The sequence below is a fragment of the Salvelinus fontinalis genome, chromosome 31, assembly GCF_029448725.1.
Source record: "Salvelinus fontinalis isolate EN_2023a chromosome 31, ASM2944872v1, whole genome shotgun sequence".
NCBI classification, from domain to species: domain Eukaryota; kingdom Metazoa; phylum Chordata; class Actinopteri; order Salmoniformes; family Salmonidae; genus Salvelinus; species Salvelinus fontinalis.
Genome location: NC_074695.1, coordinates 36269673 through 36291265, shown reverse-complemented (window position 1 = coordinate 36291265; position 21593 = coordinate 36269673). Strand labels below are relative to the sequence as shown.

The following is a 21593-nucleotide window of genomic DNA, read 5'->3' as shown; positions in this document are numbered from 1 at the left end:
TTAATGTCAATTACGGGGGGGCATTTACCCCAGGGGGCTAGTTACCCCCTAGTACCCTAGATGTTTTTATTATCTTCATAATAATTAGCTAAGCATTTAGGCTACAGAAAAATATTAATAGATAATCAGTGAATAATAGTGTTACATAACCTACGAGACATGACAGGTTGTTTCTCTGCTCCCATTGATATGCACTGTCCATTCATCATAATCAGATCACTCCTGTCCTTCTCCCCAGAACAAGTTGCCTTCTAATGCTAAACTACGTTAATTATAGAGGTAGCTACGCAGCCAGCAAATTCCCCATGAATAAAACATAGCCCACACAGGAGTGGGGTGAAGAAGAGGGAAGAGAAGGAAGGAAGTTATTGAGTCCATGACCTTCACCTACTGGAATCTGACTTGCACTTGGTCTCTTCATTTACACAACAAATTACATAATCAATTCATTAATTTTAAATCATTTAAATGTCCAATCCAAAATATAACAAATGTGAATTGAGATCTGCCGGTCTCTAGCATAGGCCACTGCAATTGCAAGTTATCCCCTGCCATAACATGGAATTGCCTGATTGCATATTCAGAATCTAAATAAAGATTAATAAAGCTCAACCTGTGAAATGAGCTGAGTTGCTGGGCCTCTTTCATGCCATAAATGTGATCGACTGACTAGCTAATGTTTATTCAATAAACAGCAGCGCACCTCCCATAAGCCTGACTTGACATTGTGAAACCCATTGAATTAGGACTTTGGAATACTAGAATGGACATGAACTATCTGATGACAGTACAAAAGGTCAGCCATTTTGGTAAAGAACTTGGCCAACCATGGTCAGCCAGTGATGTGCTAAAATATTGTGTAAGAATATCTGTACATTATGTTTATTAGCTAGCTAGTCAGGCAGTATTAGTTGAATGATTCCATACATTTTTCTAATTAACTGTCAATATGCCAATGTTCCATTAAAATAATGCAGTCCATCCACAGCCTGGCTGATATCAGTTGATGATAGGACTTAGACAAATTGTGACAGCCCCTCCCTGCTCTGTCTACTGTGTTTTGATGCGCTTACTTCCTGCAGGAGATTGGTGGGCGGAGTAGGAGAGGTGGGCGGAGCTGGGAGGGTCATCAGTGCTGACGGGGCACACCTGTGAAAGCTCAGCTGTGGCATAAAGCCACTGTTTCCCTATTCAGCAAGAGATTCTTCTCTTCATGCATATCTTTGGTTGGTTGGTTGGTTGGTTGGTTGGTTGGTTGGTTGGTTGGTTGGTTGGTTGGTTGGTTGGTTGGTTGGTTGGTTGGTTGGTTGGTTGGTTGGTTGGTTGGTTGGTTGGTTGGTTGGTTGGTTTGGCAGTTGACACCTAATTTACTGACCCTCATGTGATTATTGTTGTGAGTGTTTACTTTATTTATGGAAAAAATTGATTTTGTTATTCCTTTACTCAGTGTGTGGTTTCCCATTGTAACAATCTTGAGCCAGGTTGTAACAAAGTTGTAAATGTAAGAGAAAAGTAAGCTACTGATATTGTAACATAGCTTTCCAAGAAAACAAACACTGAGATGTCTCTGGTCTGTTTACATACATTTTAGAGTCTATTTATACAGAACATTGGTAGGCTATACAATGTATTTATAATTATTTGACTATTTTGGGGTGACAATATTTTTATTACACAATTTCTGATTTACAGAATCACTTGCCTTTTATTTTCCTGAATAAGTAAAAGCAGGAAATGCATTACCTACGCCCCTACTGCCATTAATTCCAATTAGACTGGTTTGGATTTCTGTTAGCATGTGAACTTACTCTTATGTGCAACTTGGTGAATATATGGGTAAAATCCCAAATTATTTTGAAGAACAATACAGTATTTGTTTTGATTTAATTAAAGATATTTAATGATAATTCACAATAGACTAGCTTGGGAATAGGACACACAGCAGTCTACAAGTAACAGAATGTCCTAACCATGAAAGGAACAACACAGTGTTTAGTATAACCAGAAAAATGTCAACAAACCTTTAAAAGACTAAATATCATTAATTAATTGAAATGAAATCCATGAATTGAAAATGTTCCAATATTTTCTGATTTTTGGGGGAATTGAATTTAGTTCACATACTGATTTGTTAGTTACAGCATATGAACACTATACAAACCATTTTCAAAACCTTATGCATATTCATCTTACAGGTCATGTGATTGCATTTGAAGTGTATTTGAGTTAAAATTCAGAATGCCTTTGGGGCTTGGCTGGCCTAGGTTGTCTTCACCTTCTCGGTTTGGAAACTCTGACACAGGATCTTCTTGGCATTGTGTCATTATTGATGGCCATTGTGAATGATACATGAGGCAGAATTTGAAATGGTTCAACCCCACTTTCTTGCAGAAAGCAAGAATCTCCTCTGGCTGGAAATTAATTGTTACCGATAATGGTTTACCACACTGTATTTTTAGAAGTGTGTTTAATTTGCACAGCAGCATGTACCAGCTGGAGAGAGTTGACGACAAATAGAATTAGAAAGTACATACAGTGTCTATGGTTAACCCTTGATACTCCTAGGCTGTACGGATGAGAGATCTATATGCTTTCAGAAACCTCCGGAACCAGAACCTAAAAATGGAAAACAATCAAATATTGACACATATGCTATGATTTGTTTCACACAGACTTTTACAGAACGTCTAGGTATTTGCTAACACTCATTTTTGGACTGGTTTCTGCTTAAAGCCCCTCACATTTGCTGATTATCTTTTTTTAAAGGATGACTGTTCTGTTGTGTGTATCAGGGGTTGGCATAAGTGTTATGTTCAATTACATTACACACAATCAATCAAACATTTATTTTGGGGTACATTCAGGTTTGAAGATGTCAAAAGCTGGATATGAATTGAATCTGACCCACTGGAATGATGAATAAGGATGTAACTTACCCTGGGTCCATGATGAGTTGAATGGCTGGATGCCTCCAGAAGGACCTGTCAGTGTCAATGAACAGAATATTCAGTTACATTTATTGTCTTGGAGTTACAGTGGTGATGTTAGTACTGTTACCAACATAGACAATATCATGATATCTAAACTTCATGTCAATAAACAGTCATCTTACCAGTGCAGGTAACTCCTGCATCTTCATAGTGTACACAGTTATGGTTCCCCAGTCCACTGTGGGAGCACTGCAGCAAAGAGTCTTCAGAGCCAGAACAAGCCAGGTCATCCAGAGAGATGGAGCCACTTCCTTCTCCAAACTCTGCAGATCTAGAGGCCTCTTGAGCTTCTCCACAGCCCAACTCTCTGCACACCACCTGGGCATCCCTCAGATCCCACCAATCATCACACACTGTACCCCACTGGCCAAAGTGGAACACCTCCACTCTACCAGAGCAGTTGTTGGTGCCGTTGACCAGACGCACTCTGGAAGTGCCATCTGTAAAATACAAGAAAAAATGTGAAGATTAACAGATACTGGGATTGTTGTTGAGTTGAAAACTTTGTATATGGAATATGAAGAGAATACATTACCGTAGGTCCATGTGGAGCTTTGCTGGATGTTCTCTGTAGGACCTGTAAAAAAAGATACAGTACATGTCTGAACTCCATTTACTACGTTTTCTGATTAGAAATGAGGTGCTTCCCTGGTTGGATTAATTACAATACAAAACATTTGAATGAACAATTACGAGGTTTACATATGTTTGATGAATTTTGCATGGGTATTGCAAGGAAACAAATACAGGCCCTCAATACATATGCTGATAAATGAGGCCCAAAATTGGCAGTGGGATTTATTCCAAAACTTTTATTTTGACAATGTCCATGAGAAAATGGATTGCTAATATGAATTTAGAGTTAACAGTGTAAATGTGACACACAATTAATCACAAACTGATTTTGGTGTACAATAAGTGTTGATGACTCACATAAATTGGATATACATTGAATGTGACCCACTAGAATATTGAATAAGAGTTTAACTTACCCTGGGTCCATGATGCGGTAAATGGCTGGATGCTTCCAGTAGGACCTGTCAATTAATTTCAGTTATATTCATCAGATTGGAGTTAGTGTGACACTAGTACTGTTCGACAATCTTGACAATCATTCCATCTAAGATGTATCTTACCTGTGCAGGTGACTCCTGCATCTTCATGGTGGCCACAGTTATGGTTCCCCAGTCCACTGTGGGAGCACTGCAGCAAAAGGTTTTCAGAGCCAGAACAAGCCAGGTCATCCAGAGAGATGGAGCCACTTCCTTCTCCAAACTCTGCAGATCTAAAGGCCTCTTGAGCGTCTCCACAGCCCAACTCTCTGCACACCACTTGGGCATCCCTCAGATCCCACCAATCATCACACACTGTACCCCACTGGCCAAAGTGGAACACCTCCACTCTACCAGAGCAGTTGTTGGTGCCGTTGATCAGACGCACTCTGGAAGTGCCATCTGTAAAATACAAGAATAAATTTGAAGATTAACAGATACTGGGATTGTTTGTATAAGGAATATGAAGAGAATACATTACCGTAGGTCCATGTGGAGCTTTGCTGGATGTTCTCTGTAGGACCTGTAAAAAAAGATACAGTACCTGTCTGAACTCCATTTACTACGTTTTCTGATTTCTTAAAATAAAAAAAATGTAACGATCAATTACGAGGTGTACATACGTTTCATGAATTTTGCATGGGTATTGCAAGGAAAAAATACAGGCCCTCTATGCACATATTGATAAACAAGATCCAAAATTGGCAGTGGGATTTATGTCCATGAGAAATTGTTTTGTTAATATGAATTCAAATCAAATCAAGTGAAATTGTATTTGTCACGTGCCGAATGAATTTGGGGGCGTGCTCGGCCCTCCTTTTCCTGTTGTCCACAATCATCTCCTTTGTCTTGATCACGTTGAGGGAGAGGTTGTTGTCCTTGCACCACATGGTCAAGTCTCTGACCTCCTCTCCATAGGCTGTCTCCTCGTTGTCGGTGCATCATCAGCAAACTTAATGATGGTGTTGGAGTCGTGCCTGGCCGTGCAGTCATGAGTGAACAGGGAGTACAGGAGGGGACTGAGCACGCACCCCTGAGTTGCCCTCGTGTTGAGGATCAGCTTGGCGGATGTGTTGTTACCGGCCCTTACCACCTGGGGGCGGCCCGTCAAGAAGTCCAGGATCCAGTTGCAGAAGGAGGTGTTTAGTCCCAGGGTCTTTAGCTTAGTGATGAACTTTGAGGGCACTATGGTGTTGAACGCTGAGCTGTAGTCAATGAATAGCATTCCCACATAGGTGTTCCTTTTGTCCAGGTGGGAAAGGGCAGTGTGGAGTGCAATAGAGATGTTCTCATCTGTGGATCTGTTGGTGCGGTATGCAAATTGGAGTGGGTCTAGGGTTTCTGAGATATTGGTGTTGATGTGAACCATGACCAGCCTTTCAAAGCATTTCATGGCTACAGACGTGAGTGCTATGGGGCGGTAGTCATTTAGGCAGGTTACCTTAGTGTTGGGCACAGAGACTATGGTGGTCTGCTTGAAACATGTTGGTATTACAGACTCAGACAGGGAGAGGTTGAAAATGTCAGTGAAGACACTTGCCAGTTGGTCAGCGCATGCTCGGAGTACACGTCCTGGTAATCCATCTGGCTCAGCGGCCTTGTGAATGTTGACCTGTTTAAAGGTCTTACTCACATTGGCTGCAGAGAGCGTGATTACACAGTCGTCCGGAACAGCTGATGCTCTCATGCATGTTTCAGTGTTACTTGCCTTGAAGCGAGCATAGAAGTTATTTAGCTCGTCTGGTAGGCTCGTGTCACTGGGCAGCTCTCGGCTGTGCTTCCCTTTGTAGCCTGTAATAGTTTGCAAGCCCTGCCACATCCAACGAGCATCGGAGCCGGTGTAGTACGATTCGATCTTATTCCTGTATTTACGCTTTGCCTGTTTGATGGTTCGTCGTAGGGCATAGCAGGATTTCTTATAAGCTTCCAGGTTAGAGTCCCGCTCCTTGAAGCGGCAGCTCTATCCTTTAGCTCAGTGCGATTGTTGCCTGTAATCCATGGCTTCTGGTTGGGGTATGTACGTACAGCCACTGTGGGGATGACATCCTCGATGCCCTTATTGATCAAGCCAGTGCCTGATGTGGTGTACTCCTCAATGCCATCGGAGAAATCCCGGAACATATTCCGCCTGTGCTAGCAAAACAGTCCTGACCGAGTCACTGGTGCGTCCTGCTTTAATTTAGCTTGTAAGCCGGAATCAGAAGGATCGAGTTATGGTCAGATTTGCCAAATGGAGGGCGAGGGAGAGCTTTGTACGCGTCTCTGTGTGTGGAGTAAAGGTGGTCTATAATTGTTTTCCCTCTGGCTGCACATTTAACATGCTGATAGAAATGAGGTAAAACTGATTAAAGTTTCCCTGCATTAAAGTCCCCGGCCACTAGGAGCACCGGCTCTGGATGAGCATTTTCCTGTTTGCTTATGGCGGAATACAGCTCATTGAGTGCGGTTTTAGTGCCAGCATCGGTCTGTGGTGGTATGTAGACAGCTACAAAAAATACAGATGAAAACTCTCTAGGTAGATAGTGTGGTCTACAGCTTATCATGAGATATTCCACCTCAGGCGAGCAAAACCTTGAGACTTCCTTAGATATCGTGCACCAGCTGTTATTTACATAAATGCATAGGCCCCCGCCCCGTGTCTTACCAGAGGCTGCTGTTCTGTTCTGCCGATAGAGTTTATAACCCGCCAGCTGTATGTTCTTAATGTCGTCGTTCAGCCACGACTCGGTGAAACATAAGATAATACAGTTTTTAATGTCCTGTTGGTAGGATATACATGCTTTCAGTTTCTTCCTATTTATTTTCCAGCGATTGAACGTTAGCTAGCAGAACAGAAGGCAAGGGGAGATTAGTCACTCGTTGCCTGATCCTCACAAGGTATCCCGATCTCTTTTTGCAAAACCTACGTTTCCTTTTCCATCAAATCACGGGGATCTGGGCCTGGTTGGGCGTCCGTAGTATATCCCTCGCGTCCGACTCATTGAAGAAGAACTCCTCGTCCAACTTGAGGTGGGTAATCTCAGTTCTGATTTCCAGAAGCTCTTTTCGGTCATAAGAGACGGGAGCAGCAACATTATGTACAAAATAAGTTACGAACAACGCAAAAAGACAAACAAAATAGCATGGTTGGTTAAGAGCCGATTAGATGGCAGCCCTACCCTCTGGCGCCATCTTCCTTTAGAGTTAACAGTGTAAATGTGACGCACACAATTAATCACAAACTGATTTTGATGTACAATAAGTTTTGATGACTCACATAAATTGGATATAAATTGAATGTGACCCACTAGAATATTGAATAAGAGTTTAACTTACCCTGGGTCCATGATGCGGTAAATGGCTGTATACATTTTACATTGGTTTTGCATATATCATAGTTCTTTAAAGGCAAAGGCAAAGACGGCAACCTTTCCTGGTTCCTCTGCTCTGAAGGAATTATTTTGATAGGACATCATTAGTGAATATGGCATTTGTTTTTTCATGAATGGTTTTGATCCAGTTAATAAAGTAAGACCCCATATTAGATTGATCCGATATTGCAAAAAGAAAATAAGAAGGTCCACACGGAGTTAAATGGCTGGATATCTCCAGAAGGACCTGTCATAGAATTAGGTTTTTCATCCAGTTTGGTGTTACAGTGACACTAGTACTGTTAACAACATAGACAATATCATGATGTCTGAACTTCATTCCACCAAACATGTATCTTATCCGTGTAGGTCTTCATAGTGGGAACACTTTTGGATCCCCAGTCCACTGTGGGGAAACAGCAGCAAAGAGTCTTCAGAGCCAGAACAGGCATTCATCTGATCCCAGTCATCATCACACACTGTACCCCATTTGCCAGAGTGGAACACCTTCACTCTACCAGAGCAGTTGTTGGGGTCGTTGACTATACGCACTTCAAAGATGCCATCTTCATGGTAAAGGTAACACATATATTTACTTGTCTTTGACTATGTTTACATGCACACAATACTAAGTTTAATATAATAGTTTGATTCAAATGTTTAGATGCTTTGAAAGAAGAATAATCACCCTTACAATCTGGTTTATATAGACACATCTGATAATATGTGTCCATATAAACACATCTGATAACACATCTGATTCATACTTTCCAAACTTACTTTACTCATGCCAAAGAGCGAGGCTGGCGCTGCTCGTGATAGCACATTGACAGATGAAATAACCCGCAGGTACCCTGACAACCCTATTTTCCCCAAACTTTCTTACCTGCACAGATGACTCCTGCATCCTCATTATGGTCACAGTTGTGTACCCCTGGTTCACTTCCGCTGCAGTCTTGTAATGATCTCTCTGTGCCCTCACACGACACATCATCCAGAGTGATGGGTCCTGAGCCCTGACCAAAACAGGCTCTACCTGGGGCTTCCTGGGCCATCCCACAGCTCAGTGCTTGACACACCACCTGGGCATCCCTCAGATCCCAGTCATCATCACACACTGTACCCCACTGGCCAGAGTGGAACACCTCTACTCTACCAGAGCAGTTGTTGGAGCCACCGGCCAAGCGAATTGAAGGTCCAGCTTTGATAGGTAAATAATCTGTTTTAATGTTCACAAATTGATGCATCAGACTGTGGAGATTATTGTGTAGTGTGCAGACAAATGAATGTACTCACTCTGGTGTGAACCTGCAATCCATAGGGAGGAACATGAAAAACAAAGAGTTGTTGCATATACTGCATGTTACCTTGAAAAGCGTTATTAATAAATAAAGCTAATTCTGCCTTAAATTAGCGGAAATTTGTAGTGGCTGTTTAGATAAAACTCAACCGAGGAATACAGTTTCGCCCAAAAACTACTTTCAGGGTCAGGAACCATCTAATAGTTAAATACGGAACTTCCCCTTTAATCTCACCTGAGCAGACCACACTCGCATCCTCAGGATGCATGCAGTTATGATGACCTATCGCCTCAGAGGGGCAGTCAAAGAGAGTGCCTTCTGTGCCAACACAGGCTATGTTGTCCAGCAGAATGGGAGTGCCAACTCCCATACCAAACCAGGCCTGTCCGGGGGCATCCATAGCCCACCCACAGCTGAGCTGTCTGCAGACCACGTTAGCGTCGCTCACGTCCCAGTCATCATCACACACCGTACCCCACTGCCCCGCATAATACACTTCCACCCTCCCTGAACACTGATCAGGACCATCCACCAGCCGGATCAACGGGCCATCATCTGGGACCACTGGAGAGAAGAATACATTATTTTAGGTAGTCCCAAGGCTTGGCTCCTCAGTGCAGGATAGGGTTTGCTTTGTAAGGACCACTCATATTGTCAATTTGAATATAGTTTTATATCATTTATCTTACTGTTTCTATCTGGGTCCTCTTGTTCTTGAATTGGATGTGAGGAAAATATTAAATAATGAAAATGTGCGTGAGATATTGTGAAAAACAGGTATTCAATTCTCCTTAATTAATCTCAACATAAACTATTTTATTCAATTGTGCTTACTGCATTTGTAGGCTTAGACTTACCCATCATGCAAGTTACACTGGCATCTTCATCATGGCCACAGTTATGGTTTCCTATCCCTCCTGAGTTGCATTCCAGTAAAGATCCCTCACTTCCCATGCATGCCACTTCGTCCAATAGGATTGAGCCACTCCCCTCACCAAAGTAAGCCTGGTGAGGAGCCTCTGTGGCTGGTCCACAGCTCAGCTCCCTACATACAACTTGGGCATCTAGGAAACCCCAATTATCATCACAGACTGTCCCCCAACTCCCATCATGGTAGACCTCCACCCTTCCAGAGCAGTGATTGGGACCATCAACTAAGCGCACTGTCAAGCCAGCTGTTAAAAGGAAGGGAAAGTGAGAAACTCATTACGGGCATTAACTTTTTATTTTCAAATAGGTATTATGATTCGTTCTGCAACTGACACATAAAGTAAGGAATACTTTTTTTATTACTCACAATGGGAATCTGAAGGGGATTGACCTGAGAGATGGAGAGAGAGCGAGAGATAGAGAGAGAGAAGGGGGGGGGGTAGACAGCGAGAGAGAGAAATGGTAGTATTACACAAGCCTCTAGTTGAAGTTGGTAGTTTAGATGCATCTTTATAGCAAATTCAACCACTCACCTGACTGACCCTCACATATCACTCCTGCATCCTCAAAGTGTCCACAGTTGTGTGACCCCAGTCCATCTGAGCTGCAGCTAAGCAGTGACTCTTCATTCCCAGAACATTCCACATCATCTAGCCAGATTTCCCCCTTACCCCAGCCAAAGTGGGCCTGGTCCAGGGCCTTCTGGGCTGCCCCACAGCCCAGTGCTCTACACACTACCTTGGCATCCAGCAGGTCCCAGTTGTCATCACACACTGTACCCCACTGGCCTGCATAGTACACCTCCACCCTGCCAGAGCAGTTGTATGGGCCATCCACTAAACGTACTCCTCCAGCACTGACTGAGGCAGATAGAACATAATTGTTTCGTTAAGTCCCACATTAAGGGCTCTATTCAATCTGTATCGCTGAAGCATTACAGATTGCGCACTAGAAGTGTGAATTTCCGATTCAGCCGACATATACAGCGTTTACAGTAAATGCAGTCTCAGCTAACGCGGAAACATTACCTTTAAATTTTAATCACACTGTAATGCTGAACTACCGCAATACGGATTGAATAGAGCCCTATTTAGACACTTTGAGTATTTATATGATAGTCACACAAAGAGATACTTTAACTCCAGTGTATGACTGACATCATGTAATGAAAAATATTTATGGAGATTAAACTTGCCAACAAACTCAATAACAGAACTTATTAGAAGTCTATGGTCTCAGTGCTTCATTATTATACTTACGTCTGTCTAGAACTCGAGATGCTCCTTCATTGGAGCAAACAACTACATGAGAGGAACATAATGATAAAACATACAATAAGTTAAAGATGTTATATTTTATAGCCATGTCAAAGGTTATGTGTGTTTGAGAGTTGATAGGAGGTGGACACGGATGTGTTTCAGTCCTTATTTGCTATTAGTTAACAGATTAATTGGAAAACAAATTAGACCAGGATATTAGTAGTCATATACTTCACAGTGCTGTTTCTGAACTTTCGCAAATCAATACGGCATTTATACAATGAAAATGTTAGTGAGCAGAGTCACCATTGTGGATTAACTCAATAATATAAAATAAATAATGATTTGCAGAGAACCTTGCACAAAACTACTATATGAAATCCTAGAGCCCTGTGTAGTACACAAAATGTGAATTGTGTTTTAAGTATTTTGAAAAACACACTATTTGTTAACATGGGACAAACATTTTCATAAATAGTTAACATAAATATGAATGTATGGTATTGTTAAAATACATTTTGCTCACCTGCAATCACAAATGCTAGGTACCACTTGCGCTTGGGTGTAAGATTCATGATCAAAGTTGAGAATGTCATGTATGAGCCTTTTTATAGCCAGGTTTTGTTACCTTTTGTTGTGTGTCACCTGATTTCTCCAAAGAGGAAAACCGATATCTAACAAAAGGTGGCATTTATGTATCACTGAATACATATTACATAACACCAGTGAAGACTACTATTTGAAAAGAAACCACATAAAGGCATCTTCTCTGGGAATAAGAGTAACACACCGTTTATCAAAACAGAATACAAGCTTTCTGTGCTGGTTGCTCTATTGATTTTAGGCTCTGATTAAAGGAGAGCTCAACAATGAGGGGACAGAATTTAACAGCTAAATGAAAGTTGTCGGGTTATTTAATAGCACGTGAGAATATCAGGCATGGGCTGACACCAGCTCCGTGATAGAAAGTATTTTGAGAAAATAGAAAGTATGTATTTGGGTAGTAGTTGTTTCAGAACCATATTAAAATGTTCCAGGTGCTTTCCTCTTCCCACTTTCAATTCCCTGGGGGGTAGGACTGTTTCATGATAGGTTGTGGGATGGGGTCAATTTTAACAAGCTAACTTAGAAACAAAACATAACCTTGTTAGTTTTAATTTTGCCCATGTAAACTAACCTACTAGGACATTATGATACAACTCAGGATTTGCTGGTTCACTTAGTGGGCTTAGCCTCTGACCAGTTTCCCAGTGACTTTGACAAGTTTGCTCATCTCACATAGCAAACATTCAAAGATTTTGACAGAATTATTGTTCTGTGGTAAACTCTCGATATAAATTGATGTAATAATGTGATGTATGCCCCTCTCGTATTCAAAATGTTAAACTTAGACAACATTAATTTAGCTCATAACAAACTCCAAGGAAATAGTCATTTCAGTGTGATGCATCAGTATATCAACGGATTACACCTATAGGACACTTTCTATTCACTAAGGACCAAATCTTAAATTGGGATACAGGCACATGCATTATGTAAATGAGAGACTAAAGCAGGAACACTGTGTGTGGATTTGGCCTAGAAGACATGACCACAATACTAGAAATCCCCTTTAGAGGTCATACAACTGCTAATGCTTTTACTATTGGTTTTCAAACAATATTTAGGCCTAATTATAATGAATGAATATACTTGTAAATCTCATATCTTGCACTTTTAAAGAGCATTGTCTTTGGGTTATGAGAGGCTCAATCAGTGTGAATGAATTTAGCATAATCCTCTCTGCATAATCTGTTTTTGAAGCAGGCATTGAATTTCAGAACACATGCTTCAGAAGAGGCACCAGTTCTCTCTCTCCCTCTGCTATAGCACAGACCACGTCAGAAATCTAGGTCAAAGGTAATTTGTACTTTTCTTGCGGTGTGCTAAATTGCAGCGTATATGTTTGTTGTAGTAGTCTCTGAAAACCCTCGATAAGCAGAAAAAAATACATGCACCCACAGATAAGTGAAAAAACAGCCACTGCCTGGCGTTTATTTCCCATCGCCTTGGAAATATTCAAACAATTTTTACGAAGTGCTCTCATACCCAAAGGGGTTCTTTGGGGCCACTTACAAGGTACTCATCATATCTTCAGACTCAAGGTAAGTTGTGACGTGGAAACAACGTTGATTGAACCTCTTTTTGCTCAGTGGGATGTTTTTCCCAAAATGTTATGTCTTATCATCCGTTGAGTGATAATGGAAAGGACAAGTAATTCACATTTTAAAAATGTATAGATTTGGTAGATCTTTTATCATTATTTTGACCTCCCACATTACAATCTGAAGAAGTGTAAACTCTAACTTGCCTAGTTAAATAAAGGTTAAATTTAAAAAACAATAGCATAGCCTATTAGCTAGAAAGGTAACTCCAAACTAGGGCTGTGACGATTATGGAATGTAGGGTAACGATTAACGTTAATTGTCATGCAAATGGTCACAGTTATTATCATAATTGTAATTTTTGTTGATGTTTTTTGTTGTTGTTGCATGTAATGCATCATAATGCATATTTGAAAGACATGAATAACACTACTGCACACCTAATGTATACAACACAGTTTTGGTGACACCCCTTTCTCAAAAAACGAATGGTTTTGACCGCTTAGATATTTTTGAAATGTAGCTTCTTCTCCCAACCGCGCTGTTCTGCTCGTAAAATGATCAACAACTTTGCCCACTTCACGTATAAATAATAAACTGCTATTGGGTAAACCATATCTACTTGAATATAAAGTCTCCTGAAAATAATGTATTAAGGCAATTATGATCATTATTATACGATAATTGTACCCTACTCCAAACACATGTTCGCCAATAGCAGCTGTTTCGCTGGTTAAAGGTTAGGGAGTGAACCAATTTGGATCTCAAAGCATTTCGTATTATTCTGTACTTAAATCTGAGACACTCCATTTAATATTATATTGTTATGTTTCGAATGGTATGTATTTATTTGTGGATGTCCGTCACCCATTTCGTATTGTATGTTATGAATTACAATTCGTGGTATATGATGTATAATAGCTAGGCGGCTAAAGTTAGCAAAGCTAGGGGGATACGGTTATGTTTGGGAGTTATGTTAAGTTTAGGGTCAGCTAATATGCTAAGTAGTTGCAAAGTATCTAAAAAGTAGTAAGTAGCTGGTAATTTGCTGAAATGCTAAAGCTGTCCGTGATGACATTCGAACTCGCAAAATCGGACCTCTGAAATAAAATGGATGGCCCTCCCTTCAGCAAAATATATTTTACCAAAACCCTCCATGAACACTTGAAAAAGTAACCTCCAATATACGCCAAATAATAATTAAAACAAAGTGGATAGCAGAGAACATGAGTTACCCTCATTTCTTGGACAGACCAGAGCCTTATTTATGCAGTTTTAGAAACTGTTATTTGTCCTGTAAGCATTACATGGCAACGCAGGAATTTTGATAGCGCACAGGGCAGCGGGCCACAAGGTTGTGGGTTCGCAGACGATGTGGACAGGAGTTGGAGTGGAAAGACCTCCTTTATAGTAAAAGCATTGCATTCATCTATCATCGTATGTGCAGGTTCGAGAAAAAAATGCCTTTTATAAAAAATTTCATGCAATTCTAAATAATTCTACATATTAGCAGAATATTCTTTTATACCACACAAAATTACCAGAATCACAGGCTATGAATGGACAGAGTTAGGCCTATTTGTTCATTTTATCATATTTTTACAATGCCAAATCTGTGTCTTGTTTGCAATGAAACTGTCCCTGTTTGCAAATAATTAAATCTGAGATGCCATTAGGAATCTGAACATAGTAATTTCCAAAATTAGGGCTACTTTTCCACCCCGAAGCAGAACATCTTTACTGCTGGCTACTCTACTTCCATGGTTTAACCAATGAGAGAAGATCTCAGGTGTTTCCCTAAAAACTGTCTGGGTTTAAAAATCTTGTATTGTACAGAAAGTGAATAGCTTAATCAATTGATAGTGACATATTTAGATTACTTCCCAAGCAAAGTTAATTGTTTTGTCTCCTTGGCTATAGAAGGTTCTAACTCATCCTCTGAAAGTCAAAGAAAGGACACAATGGAATTCCCATATATGCATCGGAGTCACGTCTTTCCCAGATATTTTATAGCTTGATTCTAGCATAAAGCATCGCGGACTAAAGCGCTGTTATAGATCACTTTATATAATCGGATCAGTTTTATTTTCTTAAATGTTAAACTAAGGGGGTAGGCCTGTGCTTTTTTGCCATATTCTTTAATAAAAGGTCTGCATATGGCATACCCTCTCATACCCCCTCAATTCGAGTCTTTGTTTTAATTTAACAGCCCTTCACTGACACAGAGTTTAAAGAGTGCATTGAGGAATTGACAACAAATCTATGGAAATAGCAGCCTATAGCCTAATTTCATCTGTCAAACAGGTACTCCTACCTCTTATTTCTTAAATAGGAAGAAATCGTCTCCAACACAAAGCCCTCTTGTTGTTAGTTAAGTCTAATTAAAATGAAGACGGCTGAAAGGAATTATACCTGCTTCAAATTTCATCACCATGTCATAAGGTGAATGCACCAATTTGTAAGTCGCTCTGGATAAGAGCGTCTGCTAAATGACTTAAATGTAAATGTAATCACCACAATGTAAGTTACTCGAATTTGGCTTATTGTGAGGTCAATAACTCTGATAAATACATCATGGGCAAGTAACAAGCTATCAAAGTTGACCTCCTGTCCTCCTCATCTTCGCTCTCTCCTTCTCAAACTGAACAGAACATAGGCTATAGGCTAGTCTGCGTGCAAGATTGGACATGACCTAATCAACATCAACAAAAATCGGAAGAAGCTTTTGACTCTGCTCCTGAACTGATAAGGTAAGCATACACAGCACAGCCATTGTTTAGGCAGCACACAAAAGAGCAGGCTGGGGCTCAGGGTTGGAATATCCATTACAGTGTGTAATGCAGCCTAGTTCTGTATTTTATTTTTTATTTCACCTTTTTTTAACCAGGTAGACCAGTTGAGAACAAGTTTTTATTTACAACTGCGCCCTGGCCAAGATAAAGCAAAGCAGTGTGACAAAAACAACACAGAGTTACACATGGGATAAACAATCGTACAGTCAATAACACTATAGAAAAATCTATACAATCTGTACAGCTGCAGCGATCGGTAAGCTGCTCTGACAGCTGACGCTTAAAGTTAGTGAGGGAGATATAAGTCTCCAACTTCAGTGATTTTTGCAATTTGTTCCAGTCATTGGCAGCAGAGAACTGTAAGGAAAGGCGGCCAAAGGAGGTGTTGGCTTTGGGGATAACCAGTGAAATATACCTGCTGGAGCGCGTGCTACGGGTGGGTGTTGCTATGGTGACCAGTGAGCTGAGATAAGGCGGAGCTTTATCTAGCAAAGACTTATAGATGACCTGGAGCCAGTGGGTTTGGCAACGAATATGTAGCGAGGACCAGCCAACGAGAGCATACAGGTTGCAGTGTTGGGTAGTATATGGGGCTTTGGTGACAAAACGATGGCACTGTGATAGACTGCATCCAATTTGCTGAGTAGAGTGTTGGAGGCTATTTTGTAAATGACATCACCAAAGTCAAGGATCGATAGGATAGTCAGTTTTACGAGGGTATATTTGGCAGCATGAGTGAAGGTTGTATTTACACCAACCCAGCAGCTATCTTAGAAATATAACTTTGCACTGTGCTTCTCTGAGCATGCACTTCGTAGCCTATAGGCAATGGATTATTTTATTGAGACCACACTAAATAGCATATAGGCAGACACTTGATATTGCACGCCCAGCGGAGAATCAGAGATGAGCAGCGGCATCAGGCACACATCGATATATAGCCTACTAAGAAATTAATTATAAAACACTGAGAAATATAGAAATGTAATCTATTCAAAATGACATGGCTCTCCCCTGGACTAGATTTAAAAAAATAATAATTACTAAACCCTCCCCTTGACCGAAGTTGAAAAAAAATGACCCTCCCCCATTTTCCTCCAGGTAATCATTCTGTAAATGTAGTGCTAATGTTCCCTTAGCAATGTGTTGGGAAAAATGAATGTCCAAGTCAAGAAACCTTACGAGCAGCCAGCGTAAAAAAAATTGTTTAGTTTTGTTTAACACTTTTTTGTTACTACATGATTCCATATGTGTTATTTCATAGTTTTGATGTCTTCACTATTATTCTACAATGTAGAAAATAGTACAAATAAAGAAAAACCCTTGAATGAGTAGGTGTGTCCAAACCTTTGACTGGTACTGTATATAAGTCTGTATATAAGTATTTCTGACAGAATATTACAATTAGGTGAAATAACGTTTTTGGCTTTTGTGTGACAGAATTACACTATCCAAAAAAACACTTTTCATAGAATGACCCATGTGTAAGCTACATTCTATTTTTGTAAAATGATGTCAAAATACTGCAACAAACTACTAACAATAAGTGTGGCTAAACCCCTGGTTCTTGCAGAGCCCCCCCCCCCCCCCCCCCCCCACACACACACACACACTCACACACTTTTGGATTCAGGGAAAGTTGAATGGATGTGTTACACAAGTGATAACAAAATGTTATGATTTTCTGTAAATGAGTAACAGAAAGGACCTGTACATAAGATCCTCAAGCTTAATCAGTAGCATGAACTTACTTGAACCAAGAATTGTTCAATAGCACATTTTGCTTCCAGTGACCTCCCATTATCAGAAATGTAATTTCCTCTAGAATCTTCACATTTGTCGAACACATTGCTCTTGCCTCCCTCTGATTACACTGAATGAGATCATATCTATGCACAGTGCATATCATCACACAAAAGTCCATTATCTGGTCAAAACTTGTTTGACCATGTCCATTGTGGCTCTCACAAAGGTTGTTGTCGGGTAAAGGGAGGGACCCAACTTTGGTTCAAGTGTACAACATGACTCCAACTACTGCTATTCGAATGCTACTCTCATCTTTTTTAATCTAAGCATGAATTATTGGTTAGAGCGTTGGACTAGTAACCGAAAGGTTGCAAGATCGAATCCCCGAGCTGACAAGGTACAAAATCTGTCGTTCTGCCCCTGAACAAGGCAGTTAACCCAATGTTCCTAGGCCGTCATTGAAAATAAGAATTTATTCTTAACTGACCTGCCTAGTTAAATAAAGGTAAAAATATATATATATCTGCCTAGCCAGCTTCATATCCTCTTCTGACGGCAAGTCTTGAAGTTGCAGTAACTCAACTCTTTATCATTGGCAGTCTGAAAATATGCAACCAATACACACACAAACTATGTTATACTTGGTTAGATACAGGTGACTGACAAAATAAGGGAAACACTTGAGTAAATGAGGGATACAAAGTATGAAAGCAGGTGCTTCCACACAGGTGTGGTTCCTTAGCTAATTAAGCAATTAACATCCCATCATGCTTAGGATCATGTATAAAACTGCTGAGCAGGCCATTATTTTGGCTACCATGGTTAAGCCGCCATAGGATGACAATGCCCTCATCCACAGGGCACGAGTGGTCACTGAATGGTTTGATGAGCATGAAAATTATTTAAATCATACGCCGTACTGGTCTCAGTCACCAGATCTCACCCACAATTTAACACTTATGGGAGATTCTAGAGCGGCGCAAGAGACAGTGTTTTCCACAACCATCAACAAAACACCAAATTATGGAATTTCTCGTGGAAGAATGGTGTTGCATCCCTACCATAGAGTTCCAGACACTTGTAGAATCTATGCCAAGGTGCACTGAAGCTGTTCTGGCTTGTGGTGGCCCAACGCCCTTATTAAGACACTTTATGTTTATTTTGGAAGGTACCTGTATGTTTGAGACTATAGTCACATGAGTTAATGTCTCTGTGTGTGGTGAGACAGGGTGGAAAGCAGTGGTCAATGAAAACACTTTCAAATACAGAAAGCAACCGTATTTGTTACGTTCTTTTTCCTCTCCAGACAAACCATGATAGTCACTGTGGCAGCCCCACCCTGCTTCCCTCCACGTCCTGCTCTCCTCCTTCTGACCTGTCTCCTGTGGGTGTTCCCAGCTCAGAGCCAGGCTGGCAACATCCTGGTGTACCCTGTGGACGGCAGTCATTGGCTTAACATGGACATCCTCCTGCGAGAGCTGGACCTGCGGGTCACACTTTAACAGTGGTCCGCTCATCCACCAGCTGGTACATCCCTGAACACGCCCGCCACTACTCCTCCATCACATTTCCCGTGCCCAGGGCCAGCAGCCTGGAGGACCTGGAGTACATGGCATCCTTCCTGAGGAGGAGCCTAGAGATATGGACACGAGAGCGCTCCATTTTGTCCTTCATCAAGTCAAAGAAAGAAACCATTCATTTGCTGGAGGCGGCCCATGGCTGCAGTGCTGAAATGGCCCGCTTAGCCATGGAGGACAAACAGTTAATGGAGAAGCTGAAGGCAGCCAATTTTGATTAAATATTGACAGATCCTGGATTTGCAGGAGGAATTGTATTGGGGAGTTACTTGGGTCTTCCTATTGTGCTCAATGTTCGTTGGATCACCAATGCAGAGGGACACTTTGCGATTGCACCTTCGCCCCTTTCTTACATACCAACTATTGGGTCGCTGGTCACAGATAAAATTAGTTTTGTCAACAAACTGAAAAACTTCTTGCATTATGGAATCTCTCTTTATATTGATTATGGCATAACAAGACCTCTATACCAGGGTCTGATCAACGAATTCATCGATCCAAACACCAATATCTATTCTCTCATTCAGGGTGCTGATCTATTCATCCAGAACGCCGCAGCCCGTCTGGTGTTCAACTTTCCCAAGTTCTCTCACGTCACCCCGCTCCTCCGCTCTCTCCACTGGCTTCCAGTTGAAGCTCGCATCCGCTACAAGACCATGGTGTTTGCCTACGGAGCTGTGAGGGGAACGGCACCTCCGTACCTTCAGGCTCTGATCAGGCCCTACACCCAAACAAGGGCACTGCGTTCATCCACCTCTGGCCTGCTCGCCTCCCTACCTCTGAGGAAGTACAGTTCCCGCTCAGCCCAGTCAAAACTGTTCGCTGCTCTGGCACCCCAATGGTGGAACAAACTCCCTTACGACGCCAGGTCAGCGGAGTCAATCACCACCTTCCGGAGACACCTGAAACCCCACCTCTTTAAGGAATACCTAGGATAGGATAAAGTAATCCTTCTAACCCCCCCCCCCCCCCTTAAAAGAGTTAGATGCACTATTGTAAAGTGGTTGTTCCACTGGATATCATAAGGTGAATGCACCAATTTGTAAGTCGCTCTGGATAAGAGCGTCTGCTAAATGACTTAAATGTAAATGTAAATCTATGGCTGATGAGAGTGGACATTGTGTTCGAGTTTCCATGCCCTACCATGCCCAATGTGGTCTACATGGGGGGCTTCCAGTGTAAGCCCTCTAAGCCTTTGCCTGCGGAGTTAGAGGCATTTGTGCAGAGCTCGGGGGAACATGGGGTCGTGGTCATGTCTTTGGGGAGTCTGCTGGATAGCCTCCTCCCGGAGATGTCAGAGGTAATTGCAGCTGCCTTCGCCCGCCTGCCTCAGAAGGTGGTGTGGAGACATACAGGAGAGAAGCCCTCTACTCTAGGCAACAACACACTGCTGGTGAACTGGCTGCCTCAGAACGACCTACTTGGCCATTCAAAAACAAGAGCCTTTGTGACACACGGGGGCAGCAATGGCATCTATGAAGCCATCTACCATGGGGTTCCCATGTTAGGCCTTCCTCTCATCTTTGACCAGTTTGACAACATGCTTCATCTAAAGGCCAGGGGTGTGGCTAAGATTCTCGAGGTGACGGACCTAGAGGTGGAACCTATGACACAGGCTCTGACAGACATCCTGGACAAGAGTAAGCCCTACAGAGATAATATGCGCAGAATGTCAAAGCTCCACTGTGATACCTCTCAAACCAATGGACAACGCCATCTTCTGGCTAGAATTTGCTATGAGGCAAAAGGGTGCAGCACACTTGGGCACCGAGTCCTACAAGATGCCCTGGTATGCTTACCATAATGTGGATGTACTGGTACTTCTCCTGACTGTTGTTGTCTCTGTCCTGCTACTAACCCTAATGACTTGCAGGATTCTAGGTAGGGCTCTTTGCTGAAGGAAAAACTGCAGTAGCCTCTGATGAATTCCAGTTTTACATACTACAGTACAGTATATACAACTACACAACTACTATATTCTACTACAACACAAATGGGCATTGTCAAAATAACAAATGTTTTCATTAGACTAGAGATGGTTTCAGTCATTCTCAATCATTCTATTTCTTGGAATAAAATAAAAAACAGTAGTTAAGCAAATGTCAAATCAATGCAATCTGCTCAATGTCACATTGTTTACACAACATTTTACACAACAACTGTTTTTATTTGTGCAGACAAATGTACCAGTCACACATCAATGTAAATATTAACATAAAACCACAATCTCTTTTTTGGTCAGCACAAATAAAACAATTATTAAATAACAACATACGGCAAATATGGGCAAACAATGTGATGCATTTCTTGCTTTTATGTCCTAGATTTCTGAGTAGGGGGTTTGACTATGTTTGTGTGCTACAGGGGAATATTTAAAACAGAGAAAAAATAAAGTGCTCCTTCCCATCTGCTGTATGGTATGTATTGACAATATCTCTCCAATTTATGACCA

The 21593-nt window shown here is 41.4% G+C and overlaps 1 protein-coding gene and 2 pseudogenes across 1 annotated transcript; 2 read left to right on the top strand and 1 right to left on the bottom strand.

The window, feature by feature from the left end:
• Window positions 1-1050: 1050 nt before the first annotated feature.
• On the bottom strand, window positions 1051-11457 carry LOC129829310 (deleted in malignant brain tumors 1 protein-like). The gene is made up of 10 exons (XM_055890989.1): window positions 11409-11457; window positions 10157-10483; window positions 9551-9868; window positions 8928-9257; window positions 8279-8611; window positions 7800-7958; window positions 6971-7083; window positions 4127-4469; window positions 3113-3448; window positions 1051-1163 (listed from the first exon to the last, which is right to left on the bottom strand). Exons 1-10 carry the CDS (start codon window positions 11455-11457, stop codon window positions 1051-1053), a joined length of 2421 nt encoding a protein of 806 aa, XP_055746964.1.
• Window positions 11458-12727: 1270 nt separating this feature from the next.
• LOC129830142 (UDP-glucuronosyltransferase 2A1-like) lies at window positions 12728-20122 on the top strand (annotated as a pseudogene).
• LOC129830143 (UDP-glucuronosyltransferase 2C1-like) lies at window positions 20114-21252 on the top strand (annotated as a pseudogene).
• The last annotated feature ends 341 nt before the right edge of the window (window positions 21253-21593 follow it).